The 20566-nt window shown below is 38.0% G+C and overlaps 1 protein-coding gene across 50 annotated transcripts in view; it reads right to left on the bottom strand.

Annotated features, from left to right (window-relative positions):
* Positions 1-1611: 1611 nt before the first annotated feature.
* The window catches only part of PCM1 (pericentriolar material 1), a 101619-nt gene continuing 82664 nt past the window's right edge, over positions 1612-20566 (bottom strand). For all 50 annotated transcript variants that reach the window (XM_054561237.2, XM_054561241.2, XM_054561243.2 and 47 more), the window contains 9 exons: positions 19572-19769; positions 18644-18703; positions 17941-18070; positions 17479-17639; positions 15344-15416; positions 14557-14813; positions 3900-3992; positions 3695-3809; positions 1612-1733 (listed from right to left, as the gene is read on the bottom strand). In XM_054561237.2, the coding sequence (XP_054417212.2) occupies positions 1708-1733; positions 3695-3809; positions 3900-3992; positions 14557-14813; positions 15344-15416; positions 17479-17639; positions 17941-18070; positions 18644-18703; positions 19572-19769 (1113 nt within the window). In that variant the 3' untranslated portion in view covers positions 1612-1707. The remainder of the gene's footprint in view (positions 1734-3694; positions 3810-3899; positions 3993-14556; positions 14814-15343; positions 15417-17478; positions 17640-17940; positions 18071-18643; positions 18704-19571; positions 19770-20566) is intronic.

Raw genomic sequence — 20566 nt, 5'->3', positions numbered from 1 at the left:
CTTATTGTTCCAATTTCCCTGAAGTTAGAGCACCTGGATAAGAACTCCGAATTCTGAATTGGTAGTTTTCTGAATAGGTTTTATTAAAGTTGAAGATACACTGTCTTCCATAATTTAAGTAGCAATACAGTAAATGTCCTCGTAGGGAAATCCTCATTTAATACTCCTTGAATGGACATTACACTGAGGTATACAGCAAGTTAACATTTTTTTTTTTTTTGAGACAGAGTCTCACTCTGTAGCCAGGCTGGAGTGCAGTGGCATGATCTCGGCTCACTGCAACCTGCAACCTCCACCTCCCGGGTTCAGGCTATTCTCCTGCCTCAGCCTCCCAAGTAGCTAGGACTAGAGGCACGTGCCGCCTCTCCCAGCTAATTTTTTATTTTTAGTAGAGACGGGGTTTCACCATGTTGGGCAGGATAGTCTCGATCTTTTGACCTCATGATCTGCCCGCCTCGGCCTCCCAAGATGCTGGGATTACAGGAGTGAGCCATGGCACCTGGGCAGCAAGTAACAATTTTAAAGGAATACTCTCAACAAGTTCTTTTTTTATGGGGTATTTCAGTTGTTAACAAAGTTAAAATACTTATTGGAACTAATTCTTCGTATTTTATTTGAGGAAGAATCTATAAGGTTGACTTACTCATTGTTGACTGGTTTTCTGAAGGCTTACTGGGTATATGGACAGTTTGGGATAAAAAGTAAATCACTTTTCAAAAGCTGACTTAAAGTCACATAAACTTTCAATACTTCACCTGCAAATCTGCTTCAACCTCACTACACACAAAAGAAACTGCTATGCTTTGGCTTTAAATTACCATCTCAATAGGCAGGTTTTATCTGAAGGCATATAGAATCTTACTATTTTATTACAGAAATTTAGTTGTATTTATCCCCACTTGAAAAAGTTAAGTTTTTCATTTAAAATTAACCACAATGTTACTTCTCTGTGCAGAAATCTCCCTAATTATATAAAGCTTCTTTTTTTTACTTTTAGTCTGAGGCGATGTAGATAAATATTTTCCAGAATTTCAAATCCTAACAGATAATGATGTAAGTTAAGTTCTAGATACTGAGAACCTATGTTCTAAACTTATTATCCAATTTCAATGGATTAATAAATATTCTATAATAACTTCATAGGTATCCTGGATACCTTGATAATCTGCCCTATTCTTGCACAGGAATAGGACCTGCAGGTATCTAAAAGAACATCAGACCCAACAGCAGCAACACTGGCATTATTTGGAAGACTGGCCTAATGGATGGGCTTTATAACAAATAATATATTTCTCTAACTCTTAACCATTGCTCTTCTCTGAGCAGCCTAAAGTTACACAAAACATTGACTTGCTGTATAGAATTCAACATAATTTCCAAAAAAGATACTTTATAGATAAGTCCAAACTTTATTTAAAACTACATTTTAAATTCGTTACCAAACATCACAATGGGGAAAAAAATCAAGACCCAAAAAAAGAAGGGGAAAAAAAAAACCCAAAAAAAACACAGTGTGTCAAGGCTTAAATCTGTCCAGAATTCAGTTTCTGATGTTTTAAACTACCATGGGGAGAAATGACCACACCTATCAATAAAGCAGTGTCAAACTAATTTACATTTTTATACAGATCAGATGTTTATTTAGTATTGTTTTCATATATGCATTGAGTATGTAAGGACAGAGTTAGATGAGCCTCTGAAGACATCTCATACACTCTGGGCTCCCACCGTTTCTGAAAAACAGAATAATAATGCTTTATAAATTACTTATCGAATTACTAGAATTTAACATTGTTCTCTGTCATTAAAGCTTTTACTTTTAATAGAAGGTTATTATAAAAGAAATCCTAAGTTAGCTTGCTAATACAATTCCCTAATAGCACACAGTAAAAAAAGAATAGGTGAGGTTTCTGATTCAACAAGGCAGACTGAGCAGATACTTCGTGTCTCTCTAAAAACACTCCACTAGGAGAAGAAAACAACTATAGAAAAGAATAAATCTAGACCAACAAAAGAAGACTGGTTGTGAGAAAACAGAACAGGGGATATCCACAAATTACCAGAATGCTCAATGCATATGGAAGCATACGCAATGACAGTGGAGGAAGCTGCAGCTCAAACACTTGCAAGAGGCTGCAGCTGAGAAGGGTACCATATTCTAACAGGTAGAAGTGGGCTGAAAACTGAGAAATTAACTGAAGGTCTGATATCTGAAGGGTCTTTCCTTCTCCTCACTCCATTTCCAGGAAAAACAAAAACAACGAGATATCATGTGATTTTCATCAACTGATGAACTGATGGAGAACAACAAAAAGAAAACCCTTTGATCCCGATGCAAGAAATATTGAGTGGCTCCAGAGTTGTGTTATCAGACTCATACAGAAAATCTGAGACTATTGCTTGGCTCTACAATGAATGATATTTATATAGAAGCATCCTCAGAGAAAGTATAGAACCATTTAATTATATTACAAAAACAAAATATAAGTGTATATAATAGCCTTAGTAACGTAAGAATATGGGTAAAACTGAACAGAGAACCAGGAAGAAAGCAGAGGAGCAGCAGCAAGGGATAATGACCAAAGTTGATGAACAAAATGCACATATACTTAACCAAAATAGAAAGTAAAAAATAGAACAAAGAAAAATAATATGAACACTGAGAGGAGGAGGAGAGAGAGGTAGGGCTAGATACACACTTGTCATCGGGTAGAAAAGAGGTATTATCTGCATCTTAAAAACTAAGAATCATAATATTTATAGTCTCCTAAAGAACTAAAAATCAATAATAAAAAGTAGGTTTTTGGGTTGGGCACAGTGGCTCACGCCTGTAATCCCAGCACTCTGGGAGGCCGAGGCAGGCGGATCACGAAGTCAGGAGATAGAGACCATCTGGCTAACTTGGTGAAACCCCGTCTCTACTTAAAAAATACAAAAAAATTATCCAGGGGTGGTGGTGGGTGCCTGTAGTCCCAGCTACTTGGGAGGGTGAGGCAGAAGAATGGCGTGAACCCAGGAGGCGGAGGAGCTTGCAGTGAGCCGAGATCACACCACTGCACTCCAGCCTCGGTGGCAGAGTGAGACTCTGTCTCAAAAAAAAAAAAAGGTGGGTTTTTGCTATTTATAATATTTTTGTACCTTTCTTAAACCATGGGCATGTCCACATTTTTTTTTTTTTTTTTTTTTTTGAGACGGAGTCTTGCTCTTTCACCCAGGTCGGAGTGCAGTGGTGCTATCTCAGCTCACTGCAAGCTCCACCTCCTGGGTTCACGCCATTCTCCTGCCTCAGCCTCCCGAGTAGCTGGGACTACAGGCACCCGCCACCGCGCCCGGCTACTTTTTTGTATTTTTAGTAGAGATGGGGTTTCACCGTGTTAGCTAGGATGGTCTTGATCTCCTGACCTCGTGATCTGCCCGCCTCGGCCTCCCAAAGTGCTGGGATTACAGGTGTGAGCCACCGTGCCTGGCCAGCATGTCTACATTTTTTAAAACTAAAGATTTTAATAGAAAAAAAATTATCTGACACTGTTTTATAAACAGTTGAACTAAAATTCTTACAGAATTATACTTTCTTTCCAGTATTTGGCTTAAATCTCCCAGGTTACTAGTAGCATATTTAAAAAATAAAACACAACAGTAGTATGAAGATTCAATGATTTTTCAATATGGTAAGATTTAAATTGATAACTCTTACCAGGTTCTTTTAGTATCTCAGAATTTCCAGCTAATTCTTCAGTCTGCATTTCACATATTTCACCAGATAAATGGTTTTTCTGTTCTTCTTCTACCATTTTCTTCCTTAGATCTGCCTTTGGAATGAAAATTAAAAATACAAATCATTTTTCATTTTAACAATATTTGTTATGTAAAGACAAGTTTAATTAAAGACAGCCAAATACCTCTGAATATATTGTCAGTTTCAGTGGTAAATCTTCAACTTTTACAAAATCTTCTTCATCAGACTTTTGACTTATATTACCAGATTCTGCTTCCTGTAATGTAATGGAAAAAAAAAACACATACTCTAGATCCAAACCACAGTCATCCATGTGAAGAAATAGTGAATTATTTTCTCAGTAATTCTATCATATTTCGTTTTCTTCTACATTCAGCTCTATGAATAATTTAGAAATATGCAGTTCATAGGACAAGCTACATATCACAGCTGTGAAACATACTGTCAAGCTGTTACCATTTTGTCAAAAAAAAAAAAAAAAAAAAAGGCGGGGCAGCAGTTCATACATGCTGAAGAAATAGTTACAACCAAGACTGAAAACAGAAAGACAACTCTTGTTTTTTCATATGTTTACTGAACACATGAGAGCTGTACCCAGCAGAATGTAGGTAACCACTTACAAACTTTTCAATATATCAACTCTGATGGGGCTCAGTTAGAAAGCTGACGTATGAATTTAGTAACTATCTTTTGTGATCACCTCAAACTGTTTTTCCTAAACTTGAATTCTTTTTTTTTTTCCCCTCCTAGTTCTCCCTTCTGATTTTTAATAGTATCACAATTCTACCAATTATCCAAGTAGAAATCTTAGGTTTTTCTTCTTCTTGCAGTATTTCTCACCCTGCTCCTGTTCAGCTCATATTTCATACTTATATAATAGTAGATCCCCCAATCTAGCTTGATAGTATATGCTATAGTCATCAGATTAATCTTCACAGCCCATAAATTTGACCATTTCACTTCCTTGCACAAAAACATTCAGTAGGATCCCTGACTAAAATTCAAATTCAAGAGCTTTTATAATCTACCTTTGACTTAATTTCAATTAAATGTCTTCTATGGCAACTCTAGACAATGATCAGGTAAGAATAAATCTAACCGGTAATTTTCGGAGTTTTAAATGTATAATTGTACTCGTAGTGAGGCAAACAAAAGAGTTAAAAGAGTTACTGTTTGTACTAATGTTTTTCAAAGATTATAAGCCCCCTTTCTAAGAAATTATGGAATCGTAACTGTAAATGTATATTTAAGAAGAATTTTTTTTTTTTTTTTTTTTTTTTTTAAGACACAGGGCGGGCCTCACTCTGTTGCCCAGACTGGAATGCAGTGGGGGCAATCATAGTTCGCCATAGTCTAGAACTCCTGGGCTCAAGTGATCCTCCCACCTCAGCCTCCTGAGTAGCTAGGACCACAGGCATGCACTATCACGCCTGGCTAATTTTTAATTTTTTGTAGAGACAGGGTAATCTTACTATGTTGCCCAGGTTGGTCTCAAACTCCTTTTAGTTCTTTCCAACAAAAGCATTGACTGGAAATGACCCAAGTTAACTTTCACTTATGTTTGCAATTCAAGGAAGATTAAGGCTGTTTTAAAGGCCTTTGTTTTATGGGGGTTTTGGTCAGGTATTTTCAGGCCTGATCTCCATTTTAATTTTGCTTTAACAATTCCCTTCTTTTGGCTGCCCTCTCAGCTTGAGGGTGGCCAAATGGAGTAGCATTATCCTGTTAACCACTACTGACGCAGAAGTTGGGATGAAAAGTCAGGTAAAGTTGTTATCATCAAAAGTTATGTTGGGATTTAGTCATGCAGCCTCCATCAAGTTTACACAGTGTTAGCTTCCCTGATGGCAGTCATCTGACATGTGAGTGGCTGCTGGAAAGCATTTAAACCCCTTGTGGGGATATAAAGCACAAGGGAAGAAAACACAGTAACTGTAGCAAGAACTTAAAGATCCCTCTAAGCAAAGATTCCCAGGGGCCTAAAATTTAACCAACTGAATAAATAAATGGAGGAGGCCTTGCTTATCTGATAAAAAAAATTCTGATTTATTAAGATCTTTTGAATTTGGGGCAACAATATCTAACTAACATAAAAACAATACGTTTCACCCAAAGCTCATCCCTGTGAGCAGCTAAACTTCTACTGGAGTTCCAGTGAGGCCAAATGACTCATCTCAGATTGTATTGCTTGAAGAGTATCGAAAGTATCATTAAAACTTTTTTTCAAGGGTTGCTGAAATATCCATAAGTGATTTTTCCAATTCAGAGACTGCCAGCTAAAGAAAAAGCGATCTTACGCCGAGAACAAAATCTAGAACCCCTTCATATATTCGAGTTTGGGAGATCACAGGGAGTTCTTTTTTAAGGGGTCACTTCATGTACAAACAACCCCAGATTAAGAATTTCACTACCATTTAAAGAGTCCTATCTGGTCATTTTAGGTAGGAAATAGCCCAAACCACAGTGTCCAGACCGTGTAGGTGAAAACATCTATATATTTTGTTGCCATACAAGATGAATAATCCAGTATTACTGAGAGAAAGGGGCAAAGGAGATCCTTTTACCCACCAACTGGGAATGATGTGATTGTCACGGTTATTCTCTGTCATATCTGCATCTGCATACTGCCAGGTAGAATGGTTATGATTTAAATAGAAAGAGGAATAAAAAACACTTCTATGTATTACATATGGTACCATCGCCAAGTAAGGATGACATGTTTCCTTTTCAAATATGCCCTGAATATTGACCTTAAAAATACTATTGTATATAGTGAAACTACAGGGGTATTCCATTTGCCTCTAGAGTTTCCTTTGAACCAATGTCACTTTCAGTCAGTTCTCTACTAATAATAGTCAAGGGTATTATGGTGAAGTTCTGATTTTAAATATGTGTCATTATATAGGACAGCAGTCTCCCTAATTTGTGTTAAACCAAAAAGTCTGACTGCATATAGGGAGACTGGAACCCTGGCTAGATTAGGCCCAGTTCCATTAAGGTTTTCTGTCCATTGTGATAAAATTACCAGCAATAAAATCAATAGTAGTTACAGGACATACCTTTGCTTCTATAACTTCTTCCCAGTGCCAAGTCAGTCAACTATAAATATCAACCAACCTGCTCGGGGAAGGATACCAAACCTTTTCATAAAACCAACTGCTCACCCAAGTGTGTGTGGGAGTAGATTTCGGTATTAATTGTGATTCCATTCATCTATGAGTACATGGCCAGCAATTGCTTTGGTTGAGTGAGAGTGGCTATTCTTTGAACATCAGACCTTAGAGGATATTCTGTTTGAGTAGGAAAAGTTTCTAATAAAAGTTTGAACATTTTGTGTTAATGCAAAACCAAATGAAATCTTTATGAGAAAAGTTAAATGTAGTCTTGTTTCGTTGTGGTGGGAAGTTGTTTACTTCGTGATGCCACCTGCTCCTAGGGAAGGCTTTCCCTTATATATCTTTAAGTCACCTATAGGTTGTCAAGTCCAAGAGTCTAAGGAAGCTCTCTCTACTTGAGAGAGATGGACCCAAGGCTCAAAACCCTGAAGCTTTGCTGCATTGTAAGCAGTAAGAGCTGTCTGCTATAGTCCTTTCCAATGAGGCTCAAGGGCAATTTTTCTCTGCTGTTGTTTCCAAAAGATCCAATCTCCACGTTCTAAGTTATGGAAGCCAGTCATAGATCAACATTGGTAGGCAGTTCACAAAAAGCCTTCTTCAGCTGGTAGAAATAGACTTTTGCATAATCCATTAAGGTCTTAGAGTATAGAGTCATTTCAGAGCTAACAAATACCGGTGATACATGGGGTTCTAGTATTAAAGGCATAGGTCTTACAGTTATTTCATAAGGGGTCAAATTTGTGTTCTTCTGTAGGGGTTGATGTAATTGCCATTAGGGCCAGTGGTAAAATTTTTGGCCAAGGTAATCCAGCTGACAATTTAGCTAACTTTAGTTTCAATATACCATTTGTCCATTCAAGCTTTCCAGAAGACCGAGGATGACAAGGCCAATGGTAGTGCCACCGAGTTTGAAAATCCTGTTTATTTGATAACCTGTTCAGGAAAATGAGTTCCCTTATTACTGGAGATCTCTCCAGAAAAGCCCCATAAAGGAAATACATTTCCTAAGAATTTTTTGCTACTGTTGTGGCATCAGCCTTTCTATAAGGGTAAGTCCCAGTCTATCCTGTAAACAGGTACACTACCACACGAATGTACTGATACCTCAATGAGTGTGGCAACTGAATGAAATCCATCTGCAGACCTACATATGGTCTAGCAGGTGGTAGAAATCTTAAGGGTCTTTCTGGCTTTATGAGTTTGACAAGCCACACTGTTGTAAGCCATTTCTGCTTTCATAATCTGAAACGTTTTTCTTCACCATGATGGTTTGTAGAGTGCAGGGCCTTTAATAATAATGGCAGTTTGAAGGACTCAGAAAGGACCAGCTGGCTGTCTGGGCCTTCAGTGAGTCCTTGTTGAGCATGAAATTTGCAACCTTTAAGATTTCATTTTCGTTGTTTCAACTCAAGTGCACAGCATTGTTTAATGAACAAATTATCCTGAGTGATTTGATCTTGGTCAATTCTGTGGAGTTCATTCAGAATGCATATTTTGTCAATTTCAGACTTGGCCATAAAAGTCCACACATGCATTTCCTTGATACTCGGGTTCAGTCCTATGAGCATGAGCATCATTTTTATTAAGAGCTACTTGTGAGGGCAGCAGAATAGCTGAAAGAAGCTCATCTGGCAGAGGTCCAGTACTGATGGGGGTTCCACTACAAGTGAGAAACCCTTTGTTTCCACAACATTCCAAAATCATCACTCACTCCAAAGGCATACCTATTATCTGTATAAATGGAAACTGACTGGCATTTTGCTATATGGTAAGTCTTAGATCACGTAATTCTTCGGGTTGTCCTGACTTAAATTGAGGAAGAGTTCCCTTTTCTATTAGTTCATACTGAGTTGTTACAGCATGTCCTGCTCAGTACTTCTCCTCTACAATTTTTTCATAGGATCCATCGATAAAATGTATTTATTCAGAATTATTTAATGAAGTTTTCCATATTTCAATGTGAGGAGTCAATAGTTATGATACCACACACACACAGTTTTGGTCTTCCTATTGTTTGGACAGAGGGAGCAAAGTGGTAGGGTTAAGCAGACTGACATCTGAGATAGAGATTAGAAGGTGACAGGAGAAGGATTATCACAAAATGTTAGTCTACTTATTAAGACATGTTGGATCTGGAAGGTAATGAGTGGAAGGTAACGAGCTTTCAACTCATTTCAACTCATGACTGGAAGGTAATGAGCTTTCAACTGCATGTGAAACTTGTAGGTAACATTTAATTCCCTAATACTAGGTCAGATAAAGTTTCTACCAATTTAGCTGCTGCTGTCACTGCTTTTAGATGGTTTGGATATGCTCTGACAACTTGATTAACTGTAACCTATAATAAGCAATGGGTCAGTAGCTTCCTCCACGTTTCTGAGTAAGGACTCCTAAGGATGGATTATCACATTTGATAATCACAAAGTGAAAGGTTTTAAATAATTTGGGTATCCTGAACCTGGAGGGGGTTATAAGGCCAGTTTTATTTTATTGAAAGCTTGTTCATAATTATCTTCCCATGGCAAAGCTCTGGGACAGAGATTTTTCTAAGTTCAGGCAAGGGGGAAGCCAGCAGAGAAATCTGGGATTCAAGATCTACAGTATCCCATAAGACCAATCAACTCCCTTAACTGCCTTAGTTGTGGGCCTAGGGAACCCTTGGATTGTTTTTATTATTTCAGTTAAGAGGAAAATTCCCTCTGCAGTCAGATCATGTCCTATGTAATGGACCTTTACTCTACAGCAGGGATCTACAACCCCCAATACCAGTCCAGGGCCTGTTAAGAACCAGGCTAAACAGCAGGAGGTGAGTGGTGGTGGGAGCCAGCGAGCCAAGCTTCACCTTTATTTAAACCTACTCCCATCACTCACATTGTCACCTGAGTTCTGCCTCCTGTCAGATCACTGGCGGCAACAGATTCTCGTAGGAGCCTGAACCCTATGGTGAACTGCTCATGCCAGAGATCTAGGTCGTGTGCTCCTCATGAGACTCTAATGCCTGATGCTGTGTCATTATCTCCCATCATCCCCAGATGTGACCATCTAGTTTCAGGAAAGACAAGCTCAGGGCTCCCACTGATTCTACATTGTGGGGAGTTGTATACCAATTTCATTATATAACGTAATAATAATAGAAATAAAATGTACAAAAATGTAATGCATTTCAATTATCCTGAAACCATCCCCCTTACCCCAGTCCATGGAAAAATTGTCTTCCATGAAACCAGTCCCTGGTGCCAAAAAGGCTGAGGACAGCAGCTCTACAGAACTAAAGTTTTGCCATTGAGGCCTTATGTCCCTTGTAAGCTAAAAGTATAAGATTATCTACATATAGACAGAATACAATTTCTACGGAATTGTAAGGTTGACAGGTCTTGGTATAATGTCTGAGAAAAACAAGATAGAGCTTCAGCGAACCCCTGTGGCACTGCAGTCCAAGTATATTGCTGGTTCTTCCAGGTACAAGCAGAGAACTACTGGCTTACTAGAATAATGAAAAAGGCAGAGCAAAGATCGATCACACTGTGAACCATTTAGAATCTGTAGGCACATTAGATAACAAAGGGTTAGGATTTGGAATAGCAGGAAATCTTGGATTGACAATTTTATTTATTGCACGTAAGTCTTGAACAAATCTCCAACTTTGTCATATATATATACATTTTTTTTTTTTTCTTTTTTTTTTTTTTTTTTTTTGAGATGGAATTTGGCTCTGTGGCCAGGCTGGAGTGCAGTGGCGCGATCTCAGCTCAATGCAACCTCCACCTCCTGAGTTCAAGCGATTCTCCTGCCTCAGTCTCCTGAGTAGCTGGGACTACAGGTGTGCATCAGCACGCCCAGCTAATTTTTATATTTTTAGTAGAGATGGGGTTTCACCATATTGGCCAGGATGGTCTCAATCTCTTGACCTCATGATCCGCCCACCCCGGCCTCCCAAAGTGCTGGGATTAAAGGTGTGATGGATTTTTTAACTGTAGGATTAGAGTATTATAGAGACAAGTACAAGGAATTGTTTTATTAAATCCTCTATAATTGGGTAAAGCCCTTGGATTGCCTCTGACTCTAGGGGGCATTAGGGCAATTTAGGCAATGGCTTGGAATAATATATTTGGATTTTTATAGGCTTACCACTTTTAATCTTCCCTTTGTCAGTTGAGAAGCCCACAAACATGTGGGTACTTCAGAAAGGTCTAGGTTGGTATGAGTGAGTTTCAGTATCATCAATTCCTGCTTGTAGGAAACAGAGCAGTTCAGGTTTAGAAGGGTCAGGAAGCTCTAAAATTAACTTTCCTTCCAGAGAGAACTTTATGTGCCCTCTCAATTTAGTGTCATATTGTAGGAAGGTATGCTTTTCTGAGACTAGTCCAAGTGTCATTTGGACTGGTTCACAGAGGATTCTCTGAACTTGATTGGAAACGTGAAATATTTTCTTTCCTCCAAGGGACTGGCTGATTTATTAGGATGGGGTTGAAAGCGGATAAGGTATCCACCAACACTGTACATGACTCCCACTGATGCTGATCTTAGTTTCCCCATGTTTATTTAAGGGCCTTATGGAGAGTAACATACCAGAGAATCCCTTGATGTCCCATTGGTGTTGATTATTGTCTTCAGAGTCAAACCCTTGGGAACTTTTTTTTTTTTTTTTTGAGATGGAGTTTTGCTCTTGTTGTCCAGGCTGGAGTGCAATGGCACCATCTTGGCTCACGACAACCTCTGCCCACGGGGTTCAAGCGATTCTCCTGCCTCAGCCTCCTGTGTAGCTGGGATTATAGGCATGTGCCACCACGCCTGGCTTATTCTGTATTTTTAATAGAGACAGGGTTTCTTCATGCTGGTCTTGAACTCCCGACCTCAGGTGATCCACCGGCCTTGGCCTCCCAAAGGGCTGGGATTACAGACGTGAACCACTGTGCCCGGCCCAGCCTCGGGAACTTCATCTAATGAGGAAATAGTCTGGCCCAACACGGGTAGGTCCATTAGAGGACTGGTCAAGCATGGACAATCTTTTCTTCAATGGCCTGTTTACAGACACTGGTTTTTTTTTTAGTTCTAACGTTCTCTCAAAATGTCCAGCTATGGTGACTAATTTAGCCGTATCAGTGACTTGCCATCCAATCTTGTGTTTTTTAATCAAGTCACCAGACTCTAGTCAAGAGACTATTAATGAATAAAACCATAAAAACCATTTCAGTTCCCGCAGGAAATACTCCCTGCTGTATTTTAAGACCAGAATGTTTAACGAATGAGATTTCCAATCTAGCCGTGTGATCAGAAATAGATTCAACTTTTTGGACTAGTCAATCTTGTGGAAAGACCATGGGATAGCTTCTAGATGTTTTCCAGTTGTTTTTGTAGCATCTTTTGGGCTATCCACAGAAGTAGCTCTTAAAGGGATGGCAATACTCTTCTGAGGCTTATGCCATCCTGCCGTAGTCATCCATTAACATGCTTCCCCAGTGGCTAATATCATGCGTAGAAACTGACAAAAATCAGGAAGCCCGGGATCATTCTAAATCTAAATTCCTCAGCAAACTGTTTGTTTTGGATTTTCCTTGGGATTTGGAAAATCTTTTGGTATGGCTCTGAGTTCAGCTTTTGACCCAAAAGTAATAGTAGTTACAGTAGCCAGACCTCGGTGTCCTGGCTGAGAGTCTAACTAAGCAAAGCATTAGCCTAACTTCCTTTCTGTCACGTCATCCACAGTGAAAGGGTAATTGTGCAAAAGGATTAAGATGACTGAACAAATGGGTTAGTGGACTCAGAATAATTAGAGGAGGATAAGCAGAGTAAGAGGTCAGAGTGAAATCACTCCCTACATATAATTCATTTTATTTTTGTTATCAATTCATTGCTTAAGCTTTTCATCTGTCTTATTTGCCTTTAGCAAGGAATCTTTTAGAGAGGCAATTTTGGAATTATGTCTTTTAGAAGCCTGTATACAACAATCAAAAACTGCTTCCCATTGTTTCTGAGGCGTTTAGGATCCCTTCTTTTCTAATGTCCCCATAAACAATTTTATCTAGATTAAAACTTCTCCACTGTAACTTTAACTCTTCTCTGGTAAAGTGTAACCATTTCTCTAGAAAGGCATAGTTTCATGTTCATAATTTCTAAACATAAGATTTGCTAGAGTTCTAGAAATGTTCATAATTTCTAAACATAAGATTTGCTAGAGTTCTAGAAAGGGGGGTCCCAGAGTCTTTAGGTGTTAATGAACCCATAATACCCTATCTTTCTAAACTTCACCTACCTGAGGCTGCCAACTGGACCCAGTCTAGTTACTGTCAAACATCTAGTTCGACCTCTGGATCCAGTAAAAAATAAACTTACTCGGCTGGGCGTGGTGGCTCACGCCTGTAATCCCAGCACTTTGGGAGGCCAAGGCAGGCGGATCACAAGGTCAGGAGATCGAGACCATTCTGGCTAACACGGTGAAACCCTGTCTCTGCTAAAAATACAAAAAATTAGCTGGGCGTGGTGACAAGCGTCTGTAATCCCAGCTACTCGGGAGGCTGAGGCAGAGGAATCACTTGAACCCAGGAGGCAGAGGTTGCAGTGAGCCGAGATCGCACCACTGCACTACAGCCTGGACGACAGAGCGAGACTCCGTCTCAAAAAAAAATAAAATAAAATTACTCAAATAAACTCAGAGAGCTCAGGACACAAACTGTGGAGCCTGAAATCCGAGAGGGACTTACCCAGGACCTCCAGATGCAGCGAGAAAGCAGTGAGCACAATGGACACCTTTTGCCTGGTTCCTCGATGCTTCCAGAGGCCACAGGGGGTCTCTTTCAAATCCTACTCTGACACCAAACTGTAAAAGACAAATCTGAGGCACAATAAAATTTTAGAGTTTATTTGAGTAAGAAGCAATTCAGGAACTGGGAACACCAGACCAAAAGAGATTTAGTGTTCCACTGACAAAATATCAGAGGCAAGTATTTATTTGGAAAAATGTGGAAGTAAAATAAATTATTTGCTTGGTTTGCAATTACAAAATTGTCTTTTGTCAGGTACCTTCTCAGAAAGTCCCTAGTCACATATCCATATGTTAGGGGGCTACTTATGACAGGCTGGGGTTAAGCTTTGGTTCTAACATAAGCATTTATCAGAAACGACCCAAGTGAAGTTTCATTTATGTTTGCAGCTTAAGCAAGATTAATTACTTTAAAGGTTTTTGCTTTCCTCTGCTCAAGTATTTTTCAGACCTGGGCTTCACTTGAATTTTCATTTAGTACTATCATGAGTACAGATTTCCTAGTTTTTTCTTAATTTTTTATTTATCATTCACTGTATAAAGATTCTGTTGTCAAACTGTTTTTATTTCCTATCCCAAGTGTAAACCTTTAAGTTTATTGAAAATTTGCAATATATTCTAAACAGATGAGAAGAATAGGTAGTGTAAAGGATAAACGACGATTCATGTATCATTACCACTTCAGATCCGAATTTAAGATGAACTCTTTTTATCTCTTTGGTTCTCAAAATTATAAAACATAAAACAGCATGTGGGTTTTGAGATGGTCATCTTAATTCACTATTACCCTTCTGCTAAAGTTTAAGTGTGAATTAGAAAAATGTTCCAACATGTTCTAAACCTAAACACGAAATGCTTTACATGTCGAGAATGTTAATCTGAAAATGAAGAAATATGTACAGAAATGAAAAGTAAACATATTTGGAAATGTAAATGATACATACATAGTCATTCACTAACACTGGAGATTCAGTATCAGGACTTCCAGCCAGAGAGCTTTCAGGAGTTTCCTGAGCAGATTTAACTTCTTTGACTCTAGGCACTAACGGTTCCATTTCAGGTAAACGTAACGGCAAAGGGTTAGGCTGTTGAGTTGAATCAACAGTAGCAGGTGAGTCCTTATGGGCAGCACTATTTAAAGGTTGCTCATCTTCCAAGATATTGAGGTAACAGGGTTTCACAGGAGAGTTATCTTGGTCATCTGTCATCAAAAGAAAGTCTTAACATTAGTGTAATGCAAAAAATGTTAAATTTTACTCTCTATTATACTAATGAAGACAATATGCCTGAATAAGAGCAATCAAGATATTTAAGACCAAAAAGAAAAGGCAACTACAAATTTTCCTTATCAATGGTTCCCAAATTTAGTTGATGAAAATCACCTGGGAGCATTTTAAGACTCAATTTCTAACAAATTAGGACTTTCAGGAGTAAGGCCTACAAATGAGTATTTTTTTTAAATCTCCCATATTTGTATCTAAAGATGCTCTTGACAGAATTTTTGTCTGTGCAGGTAAATATTTGTCACCTTTTCTTTATTGTTTATAGAAACAGATTCTTATGTTTTCTACAAAGGATTTATAGGGAGAAGAAAAATATACATCAGGTCCAAAGTACTTTCAAACTAAGAATTTTAGTGTTTTCTGTGTGTGTGTGTGTTTTTTTTTTTTTTAGCTTTTAAGCAAACAAAGGAAATTATCTTAAAATCAAAGACTTATTTAGATTTCTTACTTTTACTAGTGGCTTCTTGTTCCAATGGGACATTTTTGCTTTCTGCTGTCTTTTTAAAGTCACGTTGTAGGACCTAGAAGGGAAAATGTTTTAATAGCAGGGCCTGAAATATATGGTCACTATAAAAGAGATGATTACTAGTGTGTAGTTTTTGTTCAACCCAAGACCTTCACACAAAGAAATTTAAAAGTATCTTCTAAAACTATTTCAAGGAGGCAGCTTTGGTTGTGAATTCCAGATGGCTAAGTTAAAGGATTTCCTTGTTGCCTTAAAAACACACAAAATAATACAACTGGAATACACAGACTGCACTGTTCATTTTTTTTCAGACTCTAAAAGACACTTAATGCAGACAAGAAGGGAATGAAGGAAGAAGTGACGGGAGGAAGATGAACAAAGCTAAATGCCTTCAGCAGGGAGAGGGAACAAAACCTGAGATTCACCTCATAAACTGTAAGTAACAGATCTGGAAAGGAAGACATATGATGTTGAGGCAGGAGCTGAAGATGAAACGGTGGTGGTAGTGTTTAAGGAAAATGTGCCTACGTAGGTTCTCTCCTCCAACCTCAACAGAAAATGGCAGATTATATTTTAGAGAAATTAAACTAGTGAGCCCCAGACCTGGGGCCACTGGGAGTAGAGGTGGAGACACAAATGACACAGTAAAGTATCAGATTGGTGTAGAAGTAATTGTGGGTTTTGCTATTGAAAAATTACTTTTGCACCAACCTAAACAGAATACTGAAAACAGAATAATCTAGTGCATGCCTGTATAACGGTGGGACCTCAGCCCCATTCCCAATCTAGCTTCAGAATACCAGCAGCCAAGCTCCTATACTCCAGGCAGGAGGACACTGAAGGACCCTAATTTGAAGAATCTAAACCATCTCAAAGAAAAGACCAATAGATACTGACATTGAGAAGTTTCTAGGAACATGCTGGCTGTCTCCCCAAATGCCCTACCTGCAGTGAAGCCCAAAAGAACCTTAACTTGCTTTTTGATGTATCATTGTTCAATATAAACAACCAAGGTTCAGCAGACATTTGAAAACAGAAGATAATGCTTCTGTGAAATAACAGGGCACTATAAAAAAGTAACAATCAGAAAAAAAGAAAAAGTGTTCACAAGTTAAAAATATGACAGCTGAAATAAAAATAATTTCATACAAGTGTTAAAGTCAAAGCAAACCAAAAGATAAGGAAAAGAGGAGAAAATCAGAAGATCAATTCATGAGTACTAATAATATCTGATAATATTAATTACAGAAGGAGAGAAAAGAGAAAATGGTGTGGCAGTAATAAAGAGAATTTAAAAATTTACCAACTTGAAAACAATCACTGAGTATCCACTGCAGATAATGAAAAAAGACCCCAACAAGGCACATCACAGTAAAATATCAAACTCCAGAGGAAAAGATCTAGACTAGGTAGGAAAATAACATATAAAAAAGTACCCCCTCATCCATAGAGTGTATGTTCCACAACTGTGGATAGCACCAAACCCCATTTATACTGTTTTTCCCCATACATACTTATCTATGATAAAGTTTAATTTATAAATTGAGCACAGTGAGAGATTAACAATAACTAATAATAGAACAATTCTTTTGTGCTTTGGGACCATTAAATCAAATAAGGGTTGTTTGAACACTGTGATACTGCAAGTCTATCTGCTACCCCAGATGGCTATCAAGTGATTAACAAGCAGGTAGTGTATACAGTGTAGACATGCAGGACAATGGAATGATTCACAACCCAAATAGGAAGGAGCGGGCCGGTGTGAAATTTAATCACATCACTAAAATCAGTGTATAATTTAAAACGTATAAATTATTGGATGGGTGTGGTGGCTCATGTCTGTAATCCCAGAACTTTGGGGGGCTGAGGTGGGAGGATCGCTTGAGCTCAGGAGTTTGAGGCTACGAGCAGTGAGCTACAATTACACCACTGCACTCCAGCCCAGAAGACTGAGCAAGACCCTGTCTCTAAAACAATCATAAAAAATAAACTGGTATTTCAGATTTTAATAAGCGTATTAATGAGGCTTGCATTCATGAAAGCTGAAAATTTAGAAGGATCTACTTTGATTAGTTAAAATAAGGCTGATAGAAGTGTGTCAATCAATACGGAAATACCTGTTCATCATGTTCATTTTCTTCGGTAGCTTCAGTGTTAGCCTGGAGGGAAGTCTGGACATCCACAGGGCCTTCTTCAAATTCTTCCATTTCTTCATCCTCATTTTCATCTTCTCCACTTCCATAATTAGTTAAAGCCTGAGTTTCAGCTTTAGACAAATCTAAGTTGATTAATACACAATTTTTAGTAAATTTCAGCACATAATCTTAACAATAGCTACCACTTATTGCATTCCCGCATGGCACAGATGTTTTATATACAATATCTGAAATCCTCAAACAGTATGTATTAAAAACTTACAGTGCAGAAAGTCCAGATAATTTAGTAAGGGTCACAGTGAAATTCAAAATCAGAGTTATTTGACACTTAATTCTACACTTGTTACACTCCACCGAACTGTTCCAATAAATGACCTACAAAAAAACTAAAGTATAAAGATAGTACAGAGCCTTTAAACTTACTAATAGACACTGGACATCCTTCACTTTCTTCATCTTCCTCTTGATCAGAAATATCAGATCTTACATTTTTGGGACCATCATACACCTCAGATGTTTGAGTCTGCTTAACTGTTTCAGTTTCATCCTTGTCCTAGACACAAAAATATTTGAGTAATTAATTCCTTAAAGTACATGTGTAAAGGTATATAGTAAGTCTATCTTATTAATAATGATCATTATCTAATAAAAAATACAAAGAACCATTTTTGATAATCTAGTTTTATTTTTAAAAGAAAAAAGTCTCAGAAAAAAGGTCATTTTGATGATACAGTCTGCTTTCAAACATTAAGGTAAAAGCTGTTAAAATGATTTTTTATTGTTTCAAAAGCATTATTTTTAGGCTTTTTTTTTTTTTTTTTTGAGGCAGAGTCTTGCTCTGTTGCCCAGGCTGGAATGCAGTGGCATGATCTTGGCTCAATACCACCTCTGCCTCCCAGGTTCAAGCAATTCTCCCGCCTCAGCCTCCTGAATAGCTGGGACTACAGGCACACGCCTGGCTAATTTTTGTATTTTTAGTAGGGACGGGGTTTCACCATGTTGGCCAGGCTGGTCTGGAACTCCTGACCTCGTGATCCACCCGCCTTGGCCTCCCAAAGTGCTGCGATTACAGGCGTGAGCTACCGCGCCCGGCCATATTTTTAGGCAAAAATTAATTAGCACATACTTTGTCTTCATCATCAATTTCTCCAGCAGGTGAGCCATGATCTTCAAGAATCCTTTTAGCCTTTAAAACAAATCAATTACACAGAATTTAGCAATATACTTAGATACATAATTTAGCAATTCTCACGTCTCAGCCTCCCGAAGTACTGGGATTATAGACCTGAGCCTGGCCTGTATTACTTTCTAATCATTTATTATAGTATCATGCTGTTTTATTTTCATCAAGCTCTTAGCAATGTCTGAAATTTATTTATATCCAGAAAATAAATATCATGAAAAGTGTGAAATGGACAGCCTGACTTCGTCTACTTTAGATTCTAAGAAAGAAGAGCCATCTTTTTCTGTTTGGGTCTTGGCTTGTTTCCTTCTCATAAAAGAGGGTCAGGAAAAGGGTACACATCTAGGGAAAAGGCTTCCTAGTATGCCTCAACTTGAGGCAGAACAGTCATCCAATCTCACATGTGATCAAAATTAATTTGACAAGGTAGAACAAACTACAGGGATGTAAAACCAAAGCCCTAACTAATAAGCATTTGTGTTGACTGGGAGTGACCTCTGGGTAATGCATATTCTCGAAGAATCTATAGGGATCCATAATAGACATGGCAGGCAGCTGGCACTGGCCCAGGACCAGATCCCAAGTCCTTCTCTCATCTTTCAACACCTGAATACAGGACAATAATGTGAACTGGTTATCTGACAATGTACATTTAACATCAATTCCTGTCTGCATTCCTGATCTTTAGCAACTGCTGTTAGTCCTCAAATTCCACAAGTGACTAGCATATGTAATGACTTATAACGTGATTAACCGGTATTACTAAAAACAACGACTTTTGCTGAGGTAAAATGTGATTTCAGTTAATAATAATGATCAAGAACTGTATTTATGTGCCAATTATCCTAAAATCAAAATGAACGTTATTTACCTCTTTGGCATAAGACTGTATCACTCCAGCTGCTTCTATTTTCCTTTTGCATCTCTGTTTAACAGTTATACTATTATTATCCAAATCTTGCATAAGCTTAAAGAAAGCCAATTCATTGAACAACACTTCAGATATCTCTACAAGAAGATCTTCTCCACAGTCTTTCAGTTTTCTGCCAGCAAATTTTGCCAGTGAATCCTTTTCAAAGATAAACCAAATAATTTTTAAAGATAGTAAACTTCAATTATAGAATACTATTACTTTTAAGTACTGAAAAACTTAAAACTAATGTTTATGATTACTAAGGAAAGACAGGTTAGTGTTATTAAAGAATACTGCTATATTACTAAGTAGGAATGTTGCTAGTCCTGCTTAAAGAGTATATAGAAGGGAAGGACATATATGGTCATCTATATTTAGTCCCTATTTGATGTAACTGCTGGGCACGAATGAATTCAGACAGGGATTTCTAATACCAGAAAGTTCCCTGACAGTACAGGAGATACAATATATACTACAGTAATAAATAGTAAGTGCTATGAAAGGAAAAGACAAAATCTTCCACCTCTAAATGTACCATTAGAATACTTTTAAAGCTTCCTCCTTTACTTAAGACAACCATACTAATTTAAATTTTTCTTCAAAAGTAAACTTTAGCTCTAGTCAAGTTGATATATAGGATCATGTAAAAGAAAATAGGATTTCAAGACCCTCTACATTTATTATGTCAAGGAGGAAGTTAAGCCCTGGCAACTTGAACGTTGGTGATTTCTCCTTCTTAGACAATACATTAACTCTCTTCCTCATTGTTCTTGTTCTGTAAATGACTAGGAAAGATCAGAGACCAGACCTCCTGCCTTCCAACCACTGATGTTTGTTACAGATTAACTGCCTCCTTTACTGTCCTGTACCTAAGTCAATCAGGGGGCAGAAAAGACTCATCTTCTACCTTTTCTGAAACAAAAACATCACCTCAACTAATCAGACTGTTGTAA

This window comes from Pongo abelii, chromosome 7, assembly GCF_028885655.2.
Source record: "Pongo abelii isolate AG06213 chromosome 7, NHGRI_mPonAbe1-v2.0_pri, whole genome shotgun sequence".
Lineage (NCBI taxonomy): Eukaryota > Metazoa > Chordata > Mammalia > Primates > Hominidae > Pongo > Pongo abelii.
The sequence above is the reverse complement of the archived record's forward strand: the minus strand, read 5'-3'. Positions and strand labels throughout refer to the sequence as shown.